Source organism: Protopterus annectens, chromosome 16.part0 (genome assembly GCF_019279795.1).
Source record: "Protopterus annectens isolate FY-2018-M chromosome 16.part0, PAN1.0, whole genome shotgun sequence".
Classification (NCBI taxonomy): domain Eukaryota; kingdom Metazoa; phylum Chordata; order Ceratodontiformes; family Protopteridae; genus Protopterus; species Protopterus annectens.
Genome location: NC_056750.1, coordinates 291,981,954 through 291,999,923, shown reverse-complemented (window position 1 = coordinate 291,999,923; position 17,970 = coordinate 291,981,954). Strand labels below are relative to the sequence as shown.

The 17,970-nt window shown below is 41.3% G+C and overlaps 1 protein-coding gene across 3 annotated transcripts in view; it reads left to right on the top strand.

Moving 5' to 3' along the window:
* Nucleotides 1–17,970, top strand: part of AGGF1 (angiogenic factor with G-patch and FHA domains 1) — a 1,405,627-nt gene that overhangs the window by 134,426 nt on the left and 1,253,231 nt on the right. For 2 of the 3 annotated variants that reach the window (XM_044058021.1, XM_044058023.1), the window contains one exon: nucleotides 5,442–5,515. In XM_044058021.1, coding sequence (XP_043913956.1) covers nucleotides 5,456–5,515 — 60 coding nt within the window. In that variant the 5' untranslated portion in view covers nucleotides 5,442–5,455. Of the gene's footprint in view, nucleotides 1–50; nucleotides 165–5,441; nucleotides 5,516–17,970 lie in introns of those variants that run through there. The other variant, XM_044058022.1, reaches the window with a different exon arrangement.

Below are 17,970 nucleotides of genomic sequence, written 5' to 3'. Positions count from 1 at the left end.
TAAGGGAGAACTGAAGAATTTACTTGGAACTGTTGCTTTTTTCCATGTAGATTCCTTTCTATATATCAGACTAAATGAATATGAAATGAAATGATAGAGGAGATTAACACCTGTCTTTGACTGCAGATGTGGGTCAGGTTTTGACAGATTATATGGCTAATGAGGTAAGCTATTTTTACCTGCCTTTTTAATGTTACAGATTTAATGTAAAAATGTATGATTTTTATAAATTTGATATTCAGTCTTACAGTTAGTTTAGTAGCTTTCAAGAAGCTTGATGGCCATAACCACATGCTGACATTTATATAATTTTTTATTATATTGAGATTATTTCCACAAAGAAGATTAGTATCTAATTTTTGTTAGGAGAAGAGTATTCTACAGTCTTGTAATGTGCTGTAAGATATATCTGTAATATTTGTTGTATTATTGATATTTAGTTTTTTAGGTGCATTGACAGATGCAGCTTGAAAGTGGATGATACGATGAATAGGCGGAGGCTGGACATCCTGTGTATTCAGGAGACAAGATGGAAGGGCAGTGCAATAAAGCCACTTGGTTAGGATCCAGAGTCTACTACTCAGAGGAGGACAAACTAGAAATAGTGTGGAAACTGTGATGAAAGAGAGGCATCAGAAGACCAGGATGCATTCAGAATTAGTGGCAGACTCATGGCAGTGAGACTACAGTGTAAGGCTAGGGCACTATTAATAATCTTGGCCAATGCTCCACAGCAAGGTTGAGAAAGCTAGGAAGATGGTGTATTCAGGTAACAGTTGCAAGACTTATCAGATAAGGCAAGACAAAATTAGTTGGTGTTGATAATGGGGTACCTAAATGCACATTTCTGGCCAGACAGAACAGGACATGTGTACTGTCCGGTTCAACATGGGTGGGGCAATGGGATTAAAGGAGAGGTCATTCTAGATTTCTGTCTGGCAAATGGCTTGATAGTGGCCAATACCTAGTTCGGCAAGTGAGACAGTGACAAGGCCAACATGCAACTTGGGTACACTTCCCCTGGTAAGAAAAGGGCATTGGAATAGAATCCGCAGTTGCAAGGACATCCCCAATGAAGTGGTCAGCCCACAGCATAAACCACTAGTTGTCACAGCTGCAAACAGTGGTCACAGAAGGCTCTAAGGTCAAGAGAGACTAAGCTGTAGATCTGGAAGTTGACTGGAGAGAAAGTACTAGAGTTTAGGGAAATACTTGGGGCTCTATCCCCTCAGGAAGAAGAGGAAAGTGGAGTTGAAGAAGAATGGAAGCACTTCAAAACAGCATGTGTGAAGACTGTGGAACAGATTTTTGGTTGAGTCGGGTATGGAAATAAAGTTCATAATAAAAGCTGGAGGTGGAATGAGTCATGCAGCAGTCCAAGACGTCAACTGAAGAATGAAGTAGTGCAGGAAAAAGTGGGAAATAGAAAAGGCAAACCAGGCAAACAAGGGATACTGGTAATAACAAAGAGGCTAAAAGTGCAGTTGCTGTAACTTAAGAACAAGGCATCAGATGCGCTCTACCAGCTTCTGGAAAGTGACATAGTAGATGGCACAAAGAAATTCTATCAGGTTGCAAGGCAAAGACAGGAAGATAAAAAAGATTGTCATCAGACCACTTCATAAGGGATGCCAGCATCAACTCGCTCACCAGTCTATAGAACATCAAAGGCAGATGGAAGGAGCAATTCCAGCAGCTTGTAAATGAAAAAAAAAAATGTCTCAGAGAAGCTGTGCTGCCACATACACATCCTTCAATTAAAAAGGTAGAAGAGCCCACCCTAGAAGAAGTAGGAACAGGATGTAAGAAAATGCAGTCAGGGAAAGCAACAGGCTCAGATGGATCACAGCAGATATGATCACGATGTTGGATGAGTTGGGGAGAAATGGCTCCAGAGGGTATTCAGAACAGTATGGAAAGAGAGAGAGATAGAAAGGCATATTTTAAATGACTGGAGAACAGATATGCTATTGTCAATGTACAAGAATAAAAGGGGCATTCTCTACTGTGGGTGGTATAGAGGTATCGAACTCCTGTCACACTTCATGAAAGATTTGGAGAGGATTATTGATAAATGAATGCACATAGTAGAAAGTATGACAGGAGAAGTGGAGATCAGATTCAGATCAGAATGCAACACAACAGACCCGTTGTTGCCTTGAGACAGCTAGTTGAGAAGCAGCATTTGCTTTATGCTTGAGGAACTTACTCTTCAGCCATTAGAACCAGTAGATTTTGCTGATCTGAAATTGATGTTCTGGATGATTGTCACTTTGGTGTCTGCTGCATCAGTCAAGGCAGTCTGAGTTGCAGGCTATTTCTGTGAGACTACCTTGTCTACTTTTTCATAAAGTGAAAGTTGCAGTTATAACTAGCATGTCCTTTATGCCTAAAGTTGCCACAAAGTTTAACTTAAATCAGCCTATTTAATTCAGTTTTTCTAGTGAACTCTAACCATAGTGAATATCTTCATTGTTAAGATTTTCACAGGTAGCTTTGAAACTGTGGAGAAAACGTAGTCTTTCTGCAGTGATAAACAGTTGCTTGTCTCTTTGTCAGAACTAAAGTGTTCAGAAAAAGTTACCATACATAACTACAGCCTTTTCTTCCCTAAGCAAGTCTTTGAGGAGTTATACACTGGACATTGTTTTGGGTAGTAGGTCTTGTTTTGAGCTACAGTTTCTTTAGGGCTATGCTTCTATGAGAGTGACAGTCCAGGAGGATTAACTGAGGACTCTGAACATCATCTGATCAAGTATAAAGTTACAAACGTAACATAACAATAAGTAACATACCTCCCACCTTTAGTTTTATTTCCTCTGCCTTCCTCTTTCCTTACATGTTTTCCCACCTTTTCCTTGACTTTGTGTTGACTTCAGAACTAGAGAATGAGGGATGTGTGATGCAGTCTGGGTAGGTGATTTATGCACGATAGCCTGTGAAGGTTTTAGCTGCCATATATATCTAACATATGCAGTTCCTAGAGATCTAACGTTATAAAAAGTACATAGCTTTTGTTTTTGGGACAACTACAATTGGGAGAGAATGGTACACAGTGATGTGTTTACCAGAACTGCAGTAATTATTTTATTCAGTTTGAAAAATGTTGTATAACTGTTGCCAGAGCTACTTTAGAAACTTGGTGGACTATTTGCAAGGCTTAATTAAAAATGCAGGGAAACCCACCTGTTTGAATTATCTTTAAAAGACTGATTAATTGCTGTTGAAATAACATGTCTGGTGTAATGGACATCTCTGTTTTAGTTCCTATCTTATTCCCTAAACTTTGTGTATTTCATACTGTAATTGAGTGCCCATTCCCTGGTTTTCCTCCATCATTTATTGAACTTTTGTATTACCTGGATGTCTCAGCTTGCAAACATGATTGAAGCCAAAGAACTCTGCATTAGCAGCTGGTGAACAGTGCAAGGACTGGTAGAAGCAGACGACAAGAGGATCAGGTCAATTGGGTATGCCAGAAGTAGCTTGGTCTGTCCTTTTTTTTTCTTTGTGAGGAATGCAGTCTACAGTCTCATGTTGATTTTCAGTCTTCGTGGGGTACACGCTGCTTTTTTTTCATGTGGTTTCCTCTGTGGAATCACCAAATTCAAGCTACACTTCCTTTCTCCTTGATGGTAGACTGCTACCTGAGAGCTGGAAATCCATCCCCTTATCAGATTAGGCCTATTGACTGAACTGATCTATGTCAGAATCAGGTGTCTAACTACTGGAGACTGTGATGTCACCTTTCTGACAGATCTGCACCTGGATATCATCATGTTTTGCAATTTCCTGTATGCAGTAAAGGAACTAATCCTCCCACATTTTGTAGTCTGAATGAAACTCTTGTATTTTGGCATTTTCCTTTGTTAGCTCTGGCTAACTAAATGTTGGAATGTGAATGCTATTTAAGGACATTATTCCTTGGATGTGTTTATGCACTCAACTGTACTGATTTTGACAGTTTTCTGTGTAACATATGTAGATCTTAACAGTTCAGTCCAAATACGTGTACAGTGGGTAGTCTTTCTTGAGCCTGCATCTTTAACTTCATCATTCAATTTATTTGGTGTTCTGAGTGTGGAAAGATACGGACAGTAATTTCTTAAATAAATTTTTAGAGTTTAGCTTTAGTAGTTTATGAGTTAGATGTTAGTTTCATTTTGTTTCTTTTTGTAGTACTGAAGAGAAGGTAAAGTACTTTTGTCTTTTTGAAGTACTTCATCTGCAGTCTATCAAAAGTCAAGTCAAAGTAAACTTTATTGTCATTCAAATCTAGACCACAGTGTAGCTGAATGAAATCGTTCCCAGTGCAAAGACATACATACATACAGAAAAAATATTTTAGTAAAAAAGTAATTTAACATCACAAAAACATAACATATAAATATAAATTGATAAAAACATATAGGTATTGCACAGTGTATTTTGTACTCTTGAATTTCTCATATAAGGGTACAGGTGAACAACAGACAAAATTGCATATTCAAATGTGGACATTGACTATCTATATTGTACTCGTGAACTGTGTAAAATTTGTAAAACCAGTAGAACGTGATGAACCTGTAATGTGTACATTGTAACGTGACCTTTATCTTAGTTTTCAGATTTTCTTGGGCATTTTCTGATATTTTATTTTACAAGTCAAATATGTTTAAATTTAAGAACGTGTTCCAAAGTGTGAATAGTGAAAACAATTCAGTTTCTCAACAATATGATTTCTAAACCAGCAAGTAAAATCAGAATCATTAATGCAAAGAATAACTATTTTTGAAATGCTCAATTTTAATAAGTATAATAAAATATGAGTAACTTTTGCATCTGATACTAAGTGAATATGAACAGGATTTGTACAAGTTTGTGTTGTTATAAGACACTGAATTCTTCATGAGGTAAACTATTTATGGATGTGCATGCTGTTTGGCTGATATTACATTACTGATTCATAGAAACAAATTATGCCGGACTCTGCACTGTTTTTTTGACTGCAAAACACTTTACTTTTTTATTTTGTTTTATTACATTGGCTTTTTTAGTAAATTTGAACTGGTATATTATTTGAAATTTCCCCACCTTATTTTTAACATAAAATTCTTACATACTCTGTGCTGTCATTTTAGCCAGGGTTGCATCTAATAATGATCATATGGGATCAGCCCACTTAACCATTTCAGTGAAGAACAATTAAACCTAATAAATTAATTGGTTTCAGTGGGGAGTACTGGTTTTGAAACGAACATTTGATTCTTTGGAAGTTATTTAGAGGAAAAAAATTCTTGGTATTATTTAGAAAACGTGTGTGTTGTAGCTCATTTACCTGCACTTTCCCAACATGATATAATTAAAAGGAAGTGTATCTTCATTCAGGTTGTGTGACTGTGAAAGCAATTATCAACAAAATTGTAGCAAAGAAACATATTTATATGAGTCTGTGTTTTTAGATGCCAGAACTGACATGAGAGTTTTGAAGAACTTCTTCAGGAAAAAGGGAAGATTGAAGCTCCTTTACATAAAGGTAAGTAGTACATGAAAGCAGTGTTCTTTGTCAAGATGCTTCTGTCTTAGAGCTTCATACCTGCTTATGTCCTACATGTTGTCATTGCAAACACAAAAAGGGCAGAAGGCAATGAAAGGACAGCATAAAAATAAAAGAGGGAGAGAGAAAAATCTGTGTATTGACTGGTTGTCCAGTACAGGCTGTCATTGACCTCCATTGTTCTAGTCTTCTTGTATGAGATATCTTTATGCTTATTCTGTACAAGCTACAAGAGTTGGGGCTACACACAGTGTCGTTATTTCTGGTGGTAGTGCATTCACCTTTTCAAAAAAAAAAAAAAAAAGAAATATTTTTTCTATTTTGTTTTCTTTCATTGCATTGTCATCTTGGTTTTCCTGGCTACAGTGTTGCTATTTTGTACTATAAAACAAAGTATGTTCGTTGTGTTTCACTGTTGCAGTCATTACAGTTGGGTTATCCTGCTGGCAGGCTACCCACAGTCAGCCTGAGTTCCAAAGTCTAGGTCCGGCATCAGTTGCTGTCGCCTCCTCCCTGACATCAGTGTGCCAGGGGTATAAAAGATGCAGCCGATGCCATTTTCTTCTGTCTTTCTTGCCGTGTGGTGCCCGAAGCAAAAGCAGTTCGCAAGTGCCGGTCGGCCGACTCCTGAGATTTTCAAATTCGAATTTCAGATCTGAAGTCTTCATTAAAGCTAAGTACCCCATTGGGGAAACTTTTTTCTTGTTCCAGACCGATGTCAGAAAAAGTTAATTGTATTTCTTGTGGGAAGCAAATACCTCATAAGGATTTTCATTCTTACTGTATTCCTTGCCTAGGCCCTGACCACAACGTTGCTAGTTGTCAGTTTTGTGCTAGATTTAACCAACGCACTATTAAGTGTCGGTATGATTTTGCATTTCATTATTTTGGCAGAAGATTTAACTATGTAATGCCATCGGAGCAACCAACTACCAGAGTTTATAAAAAGCGCAAAGAAAAGAACAGGTACCCGAGGTCCAAAACTGAAGATGAGGCTTCTGCTAGGCCTGTCATCGGTTCACCGGTTCTCAGTAAAGCGCTTTCGCAGCCCCTGACGCTCGCTACCTCAGAGCCTCAGACCGCTTCAGACTCCCACGTGGAGCCAACTAGGCGGCTGGAAACACAAGGTATTGGACACTCGAAAACTATTCCCTCAGATGGGTCCAGAGCCACTGAGCAGGCATCGGCTTCTGAGGATGTTTTCAGGCCTACACAGTTATATGTAAAACCAACTTCAGCTTCAAAGGCAAAGACTAAAGCAGCTAAAGACAAAGAAACAAGTACAGCATTCTTCTGGACAGGCCTCCATGCCTAAAAAACAGATGCTTAAAATGGCCGAAGACCTAATTACTTTGATCAGGGGTTCCCATCCCCCTCCTGATAAGAGGCTTAGGCAAGAGATAGAATATGCATCTTCAGATCAGGTTTCCATTTCTTCTGATTCCTCTTTTGAACAGGAATATTCTCTTCCTCCCTATGAGGATTCTGATGCTGAAGAATCTATTCCTTCAGCCTCTCCTCTTTGGGGAAACCCTGCATACTATGAGGGAGCATTTCCACTGGGAGAGCCAAGATTACTCAGAATCCAAGAAAAGGCTCAGAGACTTCCTTTTATTACCTCAGCACAGGCCCCTTACTATTCCTCCTGTTTTAGACATTGTAAATGATGTATTTTCAGAGTCCGGACTGTCTCCTGATTCTTTGCCACCAGCTCCTGTTAAACCAGACAGATACTGGGTTCCTGATTCACATAAATTTCTTTATAAAAACCCTGGACCCAGAAACTATCTCTCAGCGTCTCAAAGGGGTCAAGGCTTCCACTGCAAAAAAACCCTATACCCTCTGATAGGGATTCAAGGGCCCTGGACAGATGGGGGAAAAATGTTATACTTCTGCTACCTTGGCTGTAAGAGCTTTAAATTGTCGATTTCATATGCTTAAATATGAGCAATATCTAATGTCATTGCTTAAACAGAAAATGTTGACAAATTCAGAATGTGCAGAAAACAAAGAAATGCAGGATTTATTGCATGCAGCTGAACAAGTAGGAAAGCATATTTTGCAATGTGGTTTTGATTCTCTAGAGGCCTCCTGCAGGGCCGCTGTTGCAGGTTCTGTCATTAGGAACCATGCTTGGTTAAAAGAACAGAATCTGCCTGATCATGTTAAAGCAAAATTATTAGATGCTCAATTACAACATGATACCTTGTTTGGTGTTAAAGCAGAAGAAGTGTTGAAGAAAATGGAGGACAAAGCTAAATCTATGCAAACAGTCAAGGATTTCTTAAAGGTACAGCCTCCCAGATTTAGCAGGAACTGGCCTGCAAAGAATTCGTCCTTTCCAGTGTCAGACAGGCCGCAAAGAGGCAGATACAGACGCCCCAGAGGCAGATCACAGCCCCAAGGCTCATACAGGCCTAAACAATGGGGTGCTTCTACCTCCAAAAGCGGAGAAATCACAGCCATACAGGAAACAGTCTCAATGACTTTCCCCTGGCAGCACCAGGCACTTATCTTCTGGCAGCTCCTTTGGGGGGAAACTAGCACTTTTTGCACAAAGTTGGCACATGATCACCCAGGACAAATGGATCTTAAATATCATATCCCAGGGCTGCAGGTTCCATTTTCACACCCTGCCAAGGCCAAACGGTATGCCAGACCTGCCACGCAATCAATGGACAGAGGCACAAAAACAAGTTTCATGCCTCATGGACATGAGAGCCATTCAGCAAGTACCACAGCAAGAGCAGGGACTAGGATTTTACTCAAGGCTATTCTTGGTGACCAGAAAGGACAAAACCTGGAGACCAGTACTGGACCTGTCTATCCTGAACACATTCCTGGATATTCCAAAATTCAAAATGTTAACTCTGCAGCAGCTTCTGCCCATGCTGGGCAAGAAGGCTTGGCTTGTGACTTTAGACCTAAAAGAGGCATACCTGCATGTCTTAATCAGACAGTCATGCAGAAGATACCTCAGATTTATAGCTGGCTGAATGCATTACCAAATTCTCTGCACTGCCCTTTGGCTTATCTACTGCGCCCAAGGTCTTCACAAAATGCCTGGCACCAGTAATTGCTTTTTGCAGACGAAGTGGAATTCAAATATATCCTTACTTGGATGACTGCCTTATTCAAGCAGAGAACAAGGATACTCTACTACAGCATCTGGTGTTTGTAAAAACATTACTAACAGGCCCTAGGGTACACAGTAAACGAAAAGAAATCAAAACTCGTACCCTCTCAAGAGATAATATTCCTGGGTGCAAGCTTAAATACAACTGCCCAGATGGCTTATCTCATGCCAGACAAACACAGACAACTGACTACTTATTTCAAAATGTTGGCAACAAAGACCCAGTTATCTGCAAGAAAAATTCTGCAGGCTTTGGGCTTCATGGCATCCTGCATTCTGCTAATTCTATATGCAAGACTGCATATGAGGAAACTTCAGTGGTATCTAAAAAGTGTTTGGACTCAACATTGCCACAGCCTGGAAACAATAATTACCCTCATTCCCTGCCTGCAACAGGAGTTTCGATGGTGGGCAAAAGCCTGTCACCACAACACGGGACAACCATTCACCTTACCCACAGCCAGGCAGATATTGACAACAGATGCATCAGATTACGCCTGGGGGGGCCCATATGGCAGGAAGATGTATTCAGGGCACATGGTCTGCAAGTCAGATACATCTACATATCAATCAAAAAGAGATGCTAGCAGTTCAAAATGCCCTGACAGCCTTCAAGGATCTACTTCATCCAGGACAACTACTGATAAAGACCGACAATACCACAGTCATGTGGTACATAAACAAGCAAGGGGCACACATTCCTACCCCCTCTGCAGACCAGCCATGAACTTGTGGCACACAGCATTGACTTACCAAGTACATCTGCAAGCACACTTCCTGCCAGGAAGGATAAATACTCTGGCAGACGAACTAAGCAGAAACCTAATGGATTCCCACAAGTGGAAATTGGATCCACAAGTCTTCAGCATGATAACAAGGAACTGGGGATGCCCGGACATAGACCTATTTGCCTTCCCTCACAATTGCCAACTACAAAGATTCTGCACAAGGACTTATCACAAGCAAGCATGGAAAGTGGATGCTCTATCTTTCAGCTGGAAAAACCCAACAGTATATGCCTTTCCTCCTCTGCCTCTCCTCCCCAAGGTACTCCACAAGTTCAGACAAGAGAAGCCAAAAATGATTCTGATTGCCCAAGACTGGCCCCACCAGCACTGGTACCCAATCCTAAAGAGCTCGTCTCAATGCCCAGCTTGGACATTACCTCAAATTCCTCACTTATTGACCCAACAAGGCAGTCAGATACTGCACAGCCAACTCAGGACCTTAAACCTGGCAGCATGGCGGATAATGTAGCCATTCAAGACACACCTCTTTCTAAAGCAGTCATGGATGTTATTTTGGAGGCCAGGAAATGGAAGAGATTTTGTGCTTGGAACCAGGCACAAGGTACTGACATGTTTGTTCCAAATATTCCTCAAATTTTGCAATACTTAACTGAGATGCTGGATAAAGGCCTTTCCTTTTCATCAATTAAAATTCATGCCTCTGCCATTTCTGCTCATTACAATACAGAACCACCTATTTTTTCTCATCCATTACTAAGGCAGTACCTGAGAGGGGCCAAAAACATAAGACCCCCAAGGAGAGCACCACTGCCTGCATGGAACCTTAACTATGTCTTGGAAAAACTTACACTGCCTCCGTTTGAACCAGCCTCTGCAGCTGATATAAAATTCTTATCCTGGAAAACAGCTCTGCTCCTAGCAATAACCTTGGCTAGACGAGTCTGAGTTACAGACACTCATGGCTGTGGAACCTTTTATCATTTTCCATCCTGACAGAGTTTCTCTGAGGACAAACCCTACATTTGTGCCTAAGGTAGTGACCAGTGTGGCCCTTAACCAAACAGTTCACTTGCCTACCTTTTACCCAAACCCACAGCATAAGGGTGAGAGACTTCTGCATTCTTTGGACATTCACAGACAGCTACGCTTCTACTTGGACAGAACCAAAGCTTTCAGAAAAACTGAACAACTTCTAGTAGCATATGCTGCAGGATCACAAGGAAAGCCTATCTCAAAGCAGACTATTTCAAAGTGGGTAGGCCACTGCATTCGTTTCTGCTATTCACAGCATGGCAAATTAGTGCCTAAGGGCATTAGGCCACATTCCACCAGAGCAGCAACCACTTCAGCAGCCTTCCTCAGAGGAGTACCAACCAAAGACATCTTGGCTGCAAGTTGGAGTTCAGTGCATACTTTTACAAAGCACTATCACTTACCTCTCTACTCTAAATCCAGGGCAGGCTTTGCCACTGCAGTTCTGCAGGGCCTGATAGCCTCTCCTAATCCAATTTAGCACCAGCCTCCCAACCATAGCTTTGGGATTCAACCCAATTGTAATGACTGCAACAGTGAAACACGATGAACATAGTACAGTTGTGTACCTACCATAAATGTAAATGTTTGAGTGTATTCACTGTTGCAGTCCAGGTTACCCTTCCACCCCTTTTCCTTGCTGGGCCTTATCTATACTTCTTTATTCTATACAATCTATGTGGTGTATTTGCTTGTAGATGAAGGAAAAGTTGTTTTTTGGTTATGCATGCTTATTGGCATTAGTGAGCCTACCATTTTAGGGGCACCTGACATCTGGGGCAAGAAAAACTGAAGAAAATGGCGTCGGCTGCATCTTTTATACCCCTGGCGCACTGACGTCAGGGAGGACGCGACAGCAACCGACGCCGGACCTAGACTTTGGAACTTAGGCCGACTGCGGGTAGCCTGCCGGCAGGATAACCCAATTGTAATGACTACAACAGTGAATACACTCAAACATCTACATTTATGGTAGGTACACAACTGTACTTTTTCTATGCTGAAAGCCTCAATAGTGTTTTTTCTGTTGGCTATGACATGACATGTACTTGATGTTACCTCTAATGCCCAGTGTGGACCATCTCATTTGATCTGTGCTACATTGTTTCTGCACTGTCAGCATGGTTATACATTCAGTATAATTGCATATAACCATTAACATGAGACTTTAGTTCATGCTGTACAGTGGAATCCTCATCTTTCTGTTATGATTGTACTATCTCTACTGCATCTCTAGTCCTGTAAAACCAGTATTGGTGTCACTGGATTAGAGGTTTTAGCCCTAGGAATGTTGCAAGCATCCCTAGTTTGATAACTAAATTGGATGTAGAGAAACCAGATGAGCACTGGTTTTAGACTGCCAGTGACCTTTATGGTATCCCACAAGGAAAATGAACTGGTCACTGAAGGGTCAGCCTATTGTGGACGTTAGAGATTGAATGATCATGAACCTCTTCATGGCAATTGCCTGATTCTAATGCTAGCTTTGATATTGGAACACATGGGAAATATGCATCCATTGAAGTCACCCTGCCTGCAGTGCATGAGAGAACAGATGAGGCTTGAAGTAAAAAAAAAAAAAAAAACATTAAAGCCCTTTAGTCTAGACCATTTCATGTTGGCCCTACGTCCCCTATGCAGTAGTGCCACTAAGGCTACCATTCCCAATAGCAGTGGAAAACTGGATAATTATTGTCATGGAGGGAGAAGGGAGAGAGAAGTTAAGGACATCTGAAAGTAAGTGAGTTGGTGCCAGAAAGAGAAAATAGATTGATACATGAAATAAGCCAATGATGTTCTTCGTGTTTCACTGTTGCAGTCATTACATTTGGGTCATCTGCTGGCAGGTTGCCCTCAGTCGGCCTGAATAACAAAGTCTTGGGTCATGCGTCAGTTGCTGTCTCTTCTTCCATGACGTCAGATCTATATAACATGCAGCCGACGCAATTTTAATCTGTCTTTCTTGCCACGCGGTGACCGAAGCAGAAGCAGTTCGCAAATGCCAGTCGGCCGACTACTGAAATTTTCGTTTTCGAGTTTCAGAACCGAAGTTTTCAAACTAAAGCTAAGTACTCCATTGGGGAAACTTTTTCTTGCTCCTTACCAATGTCAGTAAAAGTTAATAATTCAATTACTTGTGGGGAGCAAATACCTCTTAAGGATTTTCATTTGTACTATATTCCTTGCCTAGGCCCTGATCACAACGTGCCTTGCTGTTGGTTTTGTGATAAATGTAACCAATGCACTATTAAGCGTCGGTATATCTTTGCTTCTAAATATTTTGGTTCAAGATTTAACTACCCTGAAATGTCGGCGGTTAGCAGTCCGACTACTGGAGTTCACAAAAAAACGCAAGGAAAAAGACAGAGACAGAACGTCAAGGTCTAAAACAGACGACAAAGCCTTTCCTAAGCCAGTCGCCAGTTCACCGGTACTCAGTGAGGCGCTTTTGCAGCCCCTGATACCCGCTACTTTTGAGTCGCAGGCCTCTACTGAGACCCATTCGGAGTCCTGTATGCCGCGAGATTTGCAGAGTGTTGAACCCGCGGAAGTCTCTCCCTTAGATTGGTCCGGAGCCGCTAAGCAGGCACCGGCTTCTGAGGATGTTTTCAGGCCTCAACATTTTTATATTAAACCGACGCCATCATCAAAAGCAAGGTCAAAACCAACTTCTGTGTCTTAAAAACCGACGCATGAGCCACGTGTTCAGGCCCCTATGCCTAAAAAACAAATGATCAAAATGGCTGAGGATTTAATTACCTTGATCAGGGGTTCCCATCCCCCCCCCCCTGCTAAGAGGCCTAGGCAAGGCACTGATTATGAATCTTCAGATCAAGTTTCCATTTCTTCTGATTCCTCTTCTGATCAGGAATTTTCTGTTCCACCTTATGAGGACTGATGCAGAGGAATCCATCCCATCTGCATCTCCTCCTGAAGATTACTCTTTTGGAGAGACTTTGCATACTTTAAGGGAACATTTTCATTGGGAGAGTCAGGACTTCTCAGAATCAAAAAAGAGGCTTAGGGATTTTCTTCTTCTTCCTCCGCATAGGCCTTTGGCAATACCTCCTGTATTAGACATTGTTGATGATGTGTTCTCGGAATCGAGCATGGCTCCTGATTCCCTGTCTCCAGCTCCCAGTAAGCCAGACAGATATTGCAAAGTTCCTGACTCCCACAGATTTATTTTCAAAAATCCTGCTGCTGATCCTGAGATTATTTCTCAGGGTCCCAAGGGTGTTAAGGCTTCTAAAGCCAAAAATCCTACATGTTCTGATAGAGATTCCAGGGTGCTGGATAGATGGTGTAAGAAGTTTTATACGTTTGCAACCTTATCAGTCAGGGCTTTAAACTGCCAGTTTCATATGCTTAAATATCAACAGCATGTTCTGGCCTTACTGAAACAGAAAATGATGTTGATTTCTGATTGTGTGGAAAATAGAGTTACAGGATTTATTGCATTCAGCAGAACAGGTTGGAAAGCATACTTTGCAATGTGGTTTTGATTCCTTGGAGGCCTCTTTCAGGGCCGCCGTAACTGGATCTGTGATAAGAAGGCATGCCTGCCTCAAGGAGCAAAATCTGCCTGATCATGTTAAAGCTAAATTGTTGGATGCCCCTTTACAGCATGATAGTCTGTTTGGTAATAAGGCAGAAGAGGTTTTAAAGAAAATGGAAGACAAAGTGAAATCTATGCAAACTGTAAAAGATTTCTTGAAAGTGCCGCCACCCAGGTTCAGTAAGCACTGGCCTGCTAAGAATTGGTCCTTTCCTGTGTCCAACAGAGCCACTCCGTGCAAACCCAAGTGCTCCAAAAGCTCCAGATAATCAGTCACAGGGATCTTACAGGTCAAAGCAATCTGGAGGTAACAAAGCACAACCCTGCAGTAAGCAGTCTCAATGACTTTCCTCTACCATCTCCAAGCACTTATCTTTTGGCAGTCCCCTTGGTGGAAAACTAGCACTTCATGCTCAAAGTTGGCAGTTAAGTACCCAGGACAAGTGGGTATTAAACATAGTATCCCAGGGGTACAGATTTCATTTCCACACTTTGCCAATTCCAAATGGATGGCCAGATCTGCCACTAAACCAGTGGGCAGAGGCCCAGAAACAAGTCATGTCTCTCATTGATATGGGGGCTATTCATCTGGTACCAGAAAAGGAAAAAGGACAAGGATTTTATTCAAGACTTTTCCTGGTACCCAGAAAAGACAAATCATGGCAAAAATTCTGGACTTAATTCCGAACACGTTCCTGGGCATTCCAAAATTCAAAATGATGACTTTACAACAGTTACTGCCTATGCTAGGCAGGAATGCCTGGTTGGTATCTCTAGACTTAAGAGGCATACCTGCATATCCCAATAAGGGAATCTTGCAGAAGATACCTTCGTTTCAAAGCAGGCTTTTTGCATTACCAATTTTCTGCACTGCCCTTTGGCTTGTCTACTGCACCCAGTATTGCACCAGTAATTGCATTCTGCAGACAAAGAAACATTCAAATCTATCCTTATCTGGACAATTGTTATCCTTATCTGGACGATTGTCTCATTCAGGCAGAGGACAAGGACACTCTTCTTCAACATCTGGAGTTTGTAAAAAGGCTTCTAGCATGCCTAGGGTACACCATAAACGAAAAGGAATCACAACTGGTACCCTCTCAAATAATTACATTTCTGGGTGCAAGCTTGAATTCAACTGCCCAGATGGCTTACCTCACGCCAGACAAGCAATGCAATTGACAACATACTTAAAACAAATGGCAACAAAAACCCAGCTATCTGCAAGACAAATTCTGCAGGCTTTGGGGTTCATGGCCTCCTGCATTCTACTGATTCCATAAGCGAGACTGCATAGGAGGAAACTTAACTGGTACCTAAAAAAAACGTAGAGTCAACATTGTCACAGCCTGGAAACAATGATTCCTCTTATTCCCTGCCTGCAACAGAAGTTTCTTTGGTGAGCAGAGACATGTCACCAAAACAAGGGACTGTCATTTACTCTACCCCCTGCCACCCAAACCCTAACTACAGACGCATCAGACTTTGCTTGGGGGGCCCACCTGGCAGGGAGATGCATTCAGGGCAAATGGAGCCCAAACCAAATGCATCTGCATATCAACCAGAAAGAAATGCTAGCTGTTCAGAATGTTCTGACAGCCTTCAAAGACTTACTTCATCCAGGACAACTACTGATAAAGACGGACAACACCACAGTTATGTGGTACATAATCAAGCAGGGGGGGTACCCACTCCTACTCCCTGTGCAGACTTGCCATGGCCTTGTGGAACACAGCCTTGACTTACCAAATACATCTTCAAGCTCAATTCCTGCCAGGAAAGCAAAATACTCTGGCAGATGACCTAAGCAGAAATCTTATGGACCCGCACGAATGGAAACTGGATCCACAAATCTTCAGCATGTTAACACAAAAATGGGGAAGCCCAGACATAGATCTATTTGCCTCTCCCCAAAACTATCAGTTGGACAAATTCTGCACAAGAACTCATCACAAAAAAGCACGGAAAGTGAATGCTGTATCCTTCAGCTGGAAAAACCTATCAGCCTATGCCTTTCCCCCTCTGCCTCTACTCTCCAAGTTCTTACTAAAAGTCAGACAGGAAAAAACAAAAATGATTCTAATTGCTCCGGACTGGTATCCGCTTCTAAGGAATATGTCGCACCTTCTTCCATGGTACCTGCCTCAAACACCTCACCTATTGTCTCAGCACAACTATCAAATTCTGCACACGCAGCTCCAAACTCTGAATCTTGCAGCATGGCTAATCAACTAATTTTACCAACCACATCTCTCAATAAACCTGTGAATGGATGTCATTTTGAAAGCCTAGTACTAGAAAATCTTATGCTGATAAATGGAAGAGATTCTGTGCTTGGAACCAAGCACAAGGAATAGACACAGCAAAGCCCAATATTCCTTAGATTTTACAATACTTAACTGAGATGCTTGACAAGGGTCTACCTTTTTCTTCAATAAAACTCCATGCCTCTGCCATTCCGGCTTATTACAAAACAGAGCCTCTCCTATTTTCTCATCCCCTGCTAAAACAGTACCTCAGAGGGGCCAAAAATTTAAGGCCTCTCAGGTGAGCGCCAACCCCTGCATGGGACCTCAATTTTGTGCTGGAAAAACTCACCCTACCTCCTTTTGAACCAGCAGCTACTGCGGATATAAAATTTATTTCTTGGAAGACAGCTTTTCTTTTGGCAGCCACTTCAGCTAGAAGGGTTTCAGAACTACAGGCTCTCGTGGCAGTGGAGCCTTTCATTATTTTTTACCCTGATAGGGTGGCCCTCAGGATCAGTCCTTCTTCTTTTATGCCTAAGGTGGTATCCAGTGTGGCTCTTAACCAGACCATTCACCTGCCAACTTTCTTCCCAAATCTGCAGAACAAGGGGGACCGGATTCTGCATTCATTGGATGTACACAGACAGCTAAAATTCTACTTAAACAGGACAAAATCTCTAAGAAAGTCTGAGCAACTACTGGTGGCAATTGCTGCAGGATCAGAAGGGAAGGCTATATCAAAGCAGACTATTTCTAAATGGATAAGCCATTGCATTCGTTTCTGCTACTTGCACCATGGTAAACCTGTGCCCAAGGGGAGCAGATCCCACTCCACCAGGGCTGCCTCTACTTCAGCAGCTTTTCTCAGAGGGGTCCCTACCAGAGATATTGTAGAAGCTGCTACTTGGAGCTCAGTTCATACGTTCACAAAGCATTATCATTTGCCTCTTTTCTAAATCCAGGGCAGGCTTTGCCACTGCAGTCCTACAGGGCCTTATAGCTGCTCCTAATGCTGTTTAGTTCCATCCTCCCATTCATAGCTTTGGGATTCTACCCAAATGTATTGACTGCAACAGTGAAACACGAAGAACATAGTACAGTTGTGTACACTTAACCATAAATGTAGATGTTCGAGTGTATTCACTTTTGCAGTCTGGATTATCCACCTGTCAGCCCCCTTTCTATACCTTTTCTTTCCTTCACTATACTCAGAAGCCTTTATGGTGTATTTGCTTTTAGTTGAAGGTAAATTTTATGTTTCTAAAGTGCATTTATATATTTACAGTTTTTATATATATATATATATATATATATATATATATATATATATATATATGGGTTCATGTCTGGATCAACTTACTATATCGACATCCACTTCACCGACATCTAAAATAATCGACACCGCATATCACGGACATTTAACAGGTAAGAGATTGAAATTTCGCTAATCATGCCTACCATGTTTTAGTAAGTATGGCAGTGTTATGCATGTCTGGTAGGCATGATTAGCGAAATTTAAATCTCTTACCTGTTAAATGTCCGTGATTTGCGGTGTCGATTATTTTAGATGTCGGTGAAGTGGATGCCGATGTAGTAAGTTGTCGATCCGTAGACATGAACCCATATATGTGTATATATATATATATATATATATATATATATATATATATATATATATATATATATATATATATATATATATATATATA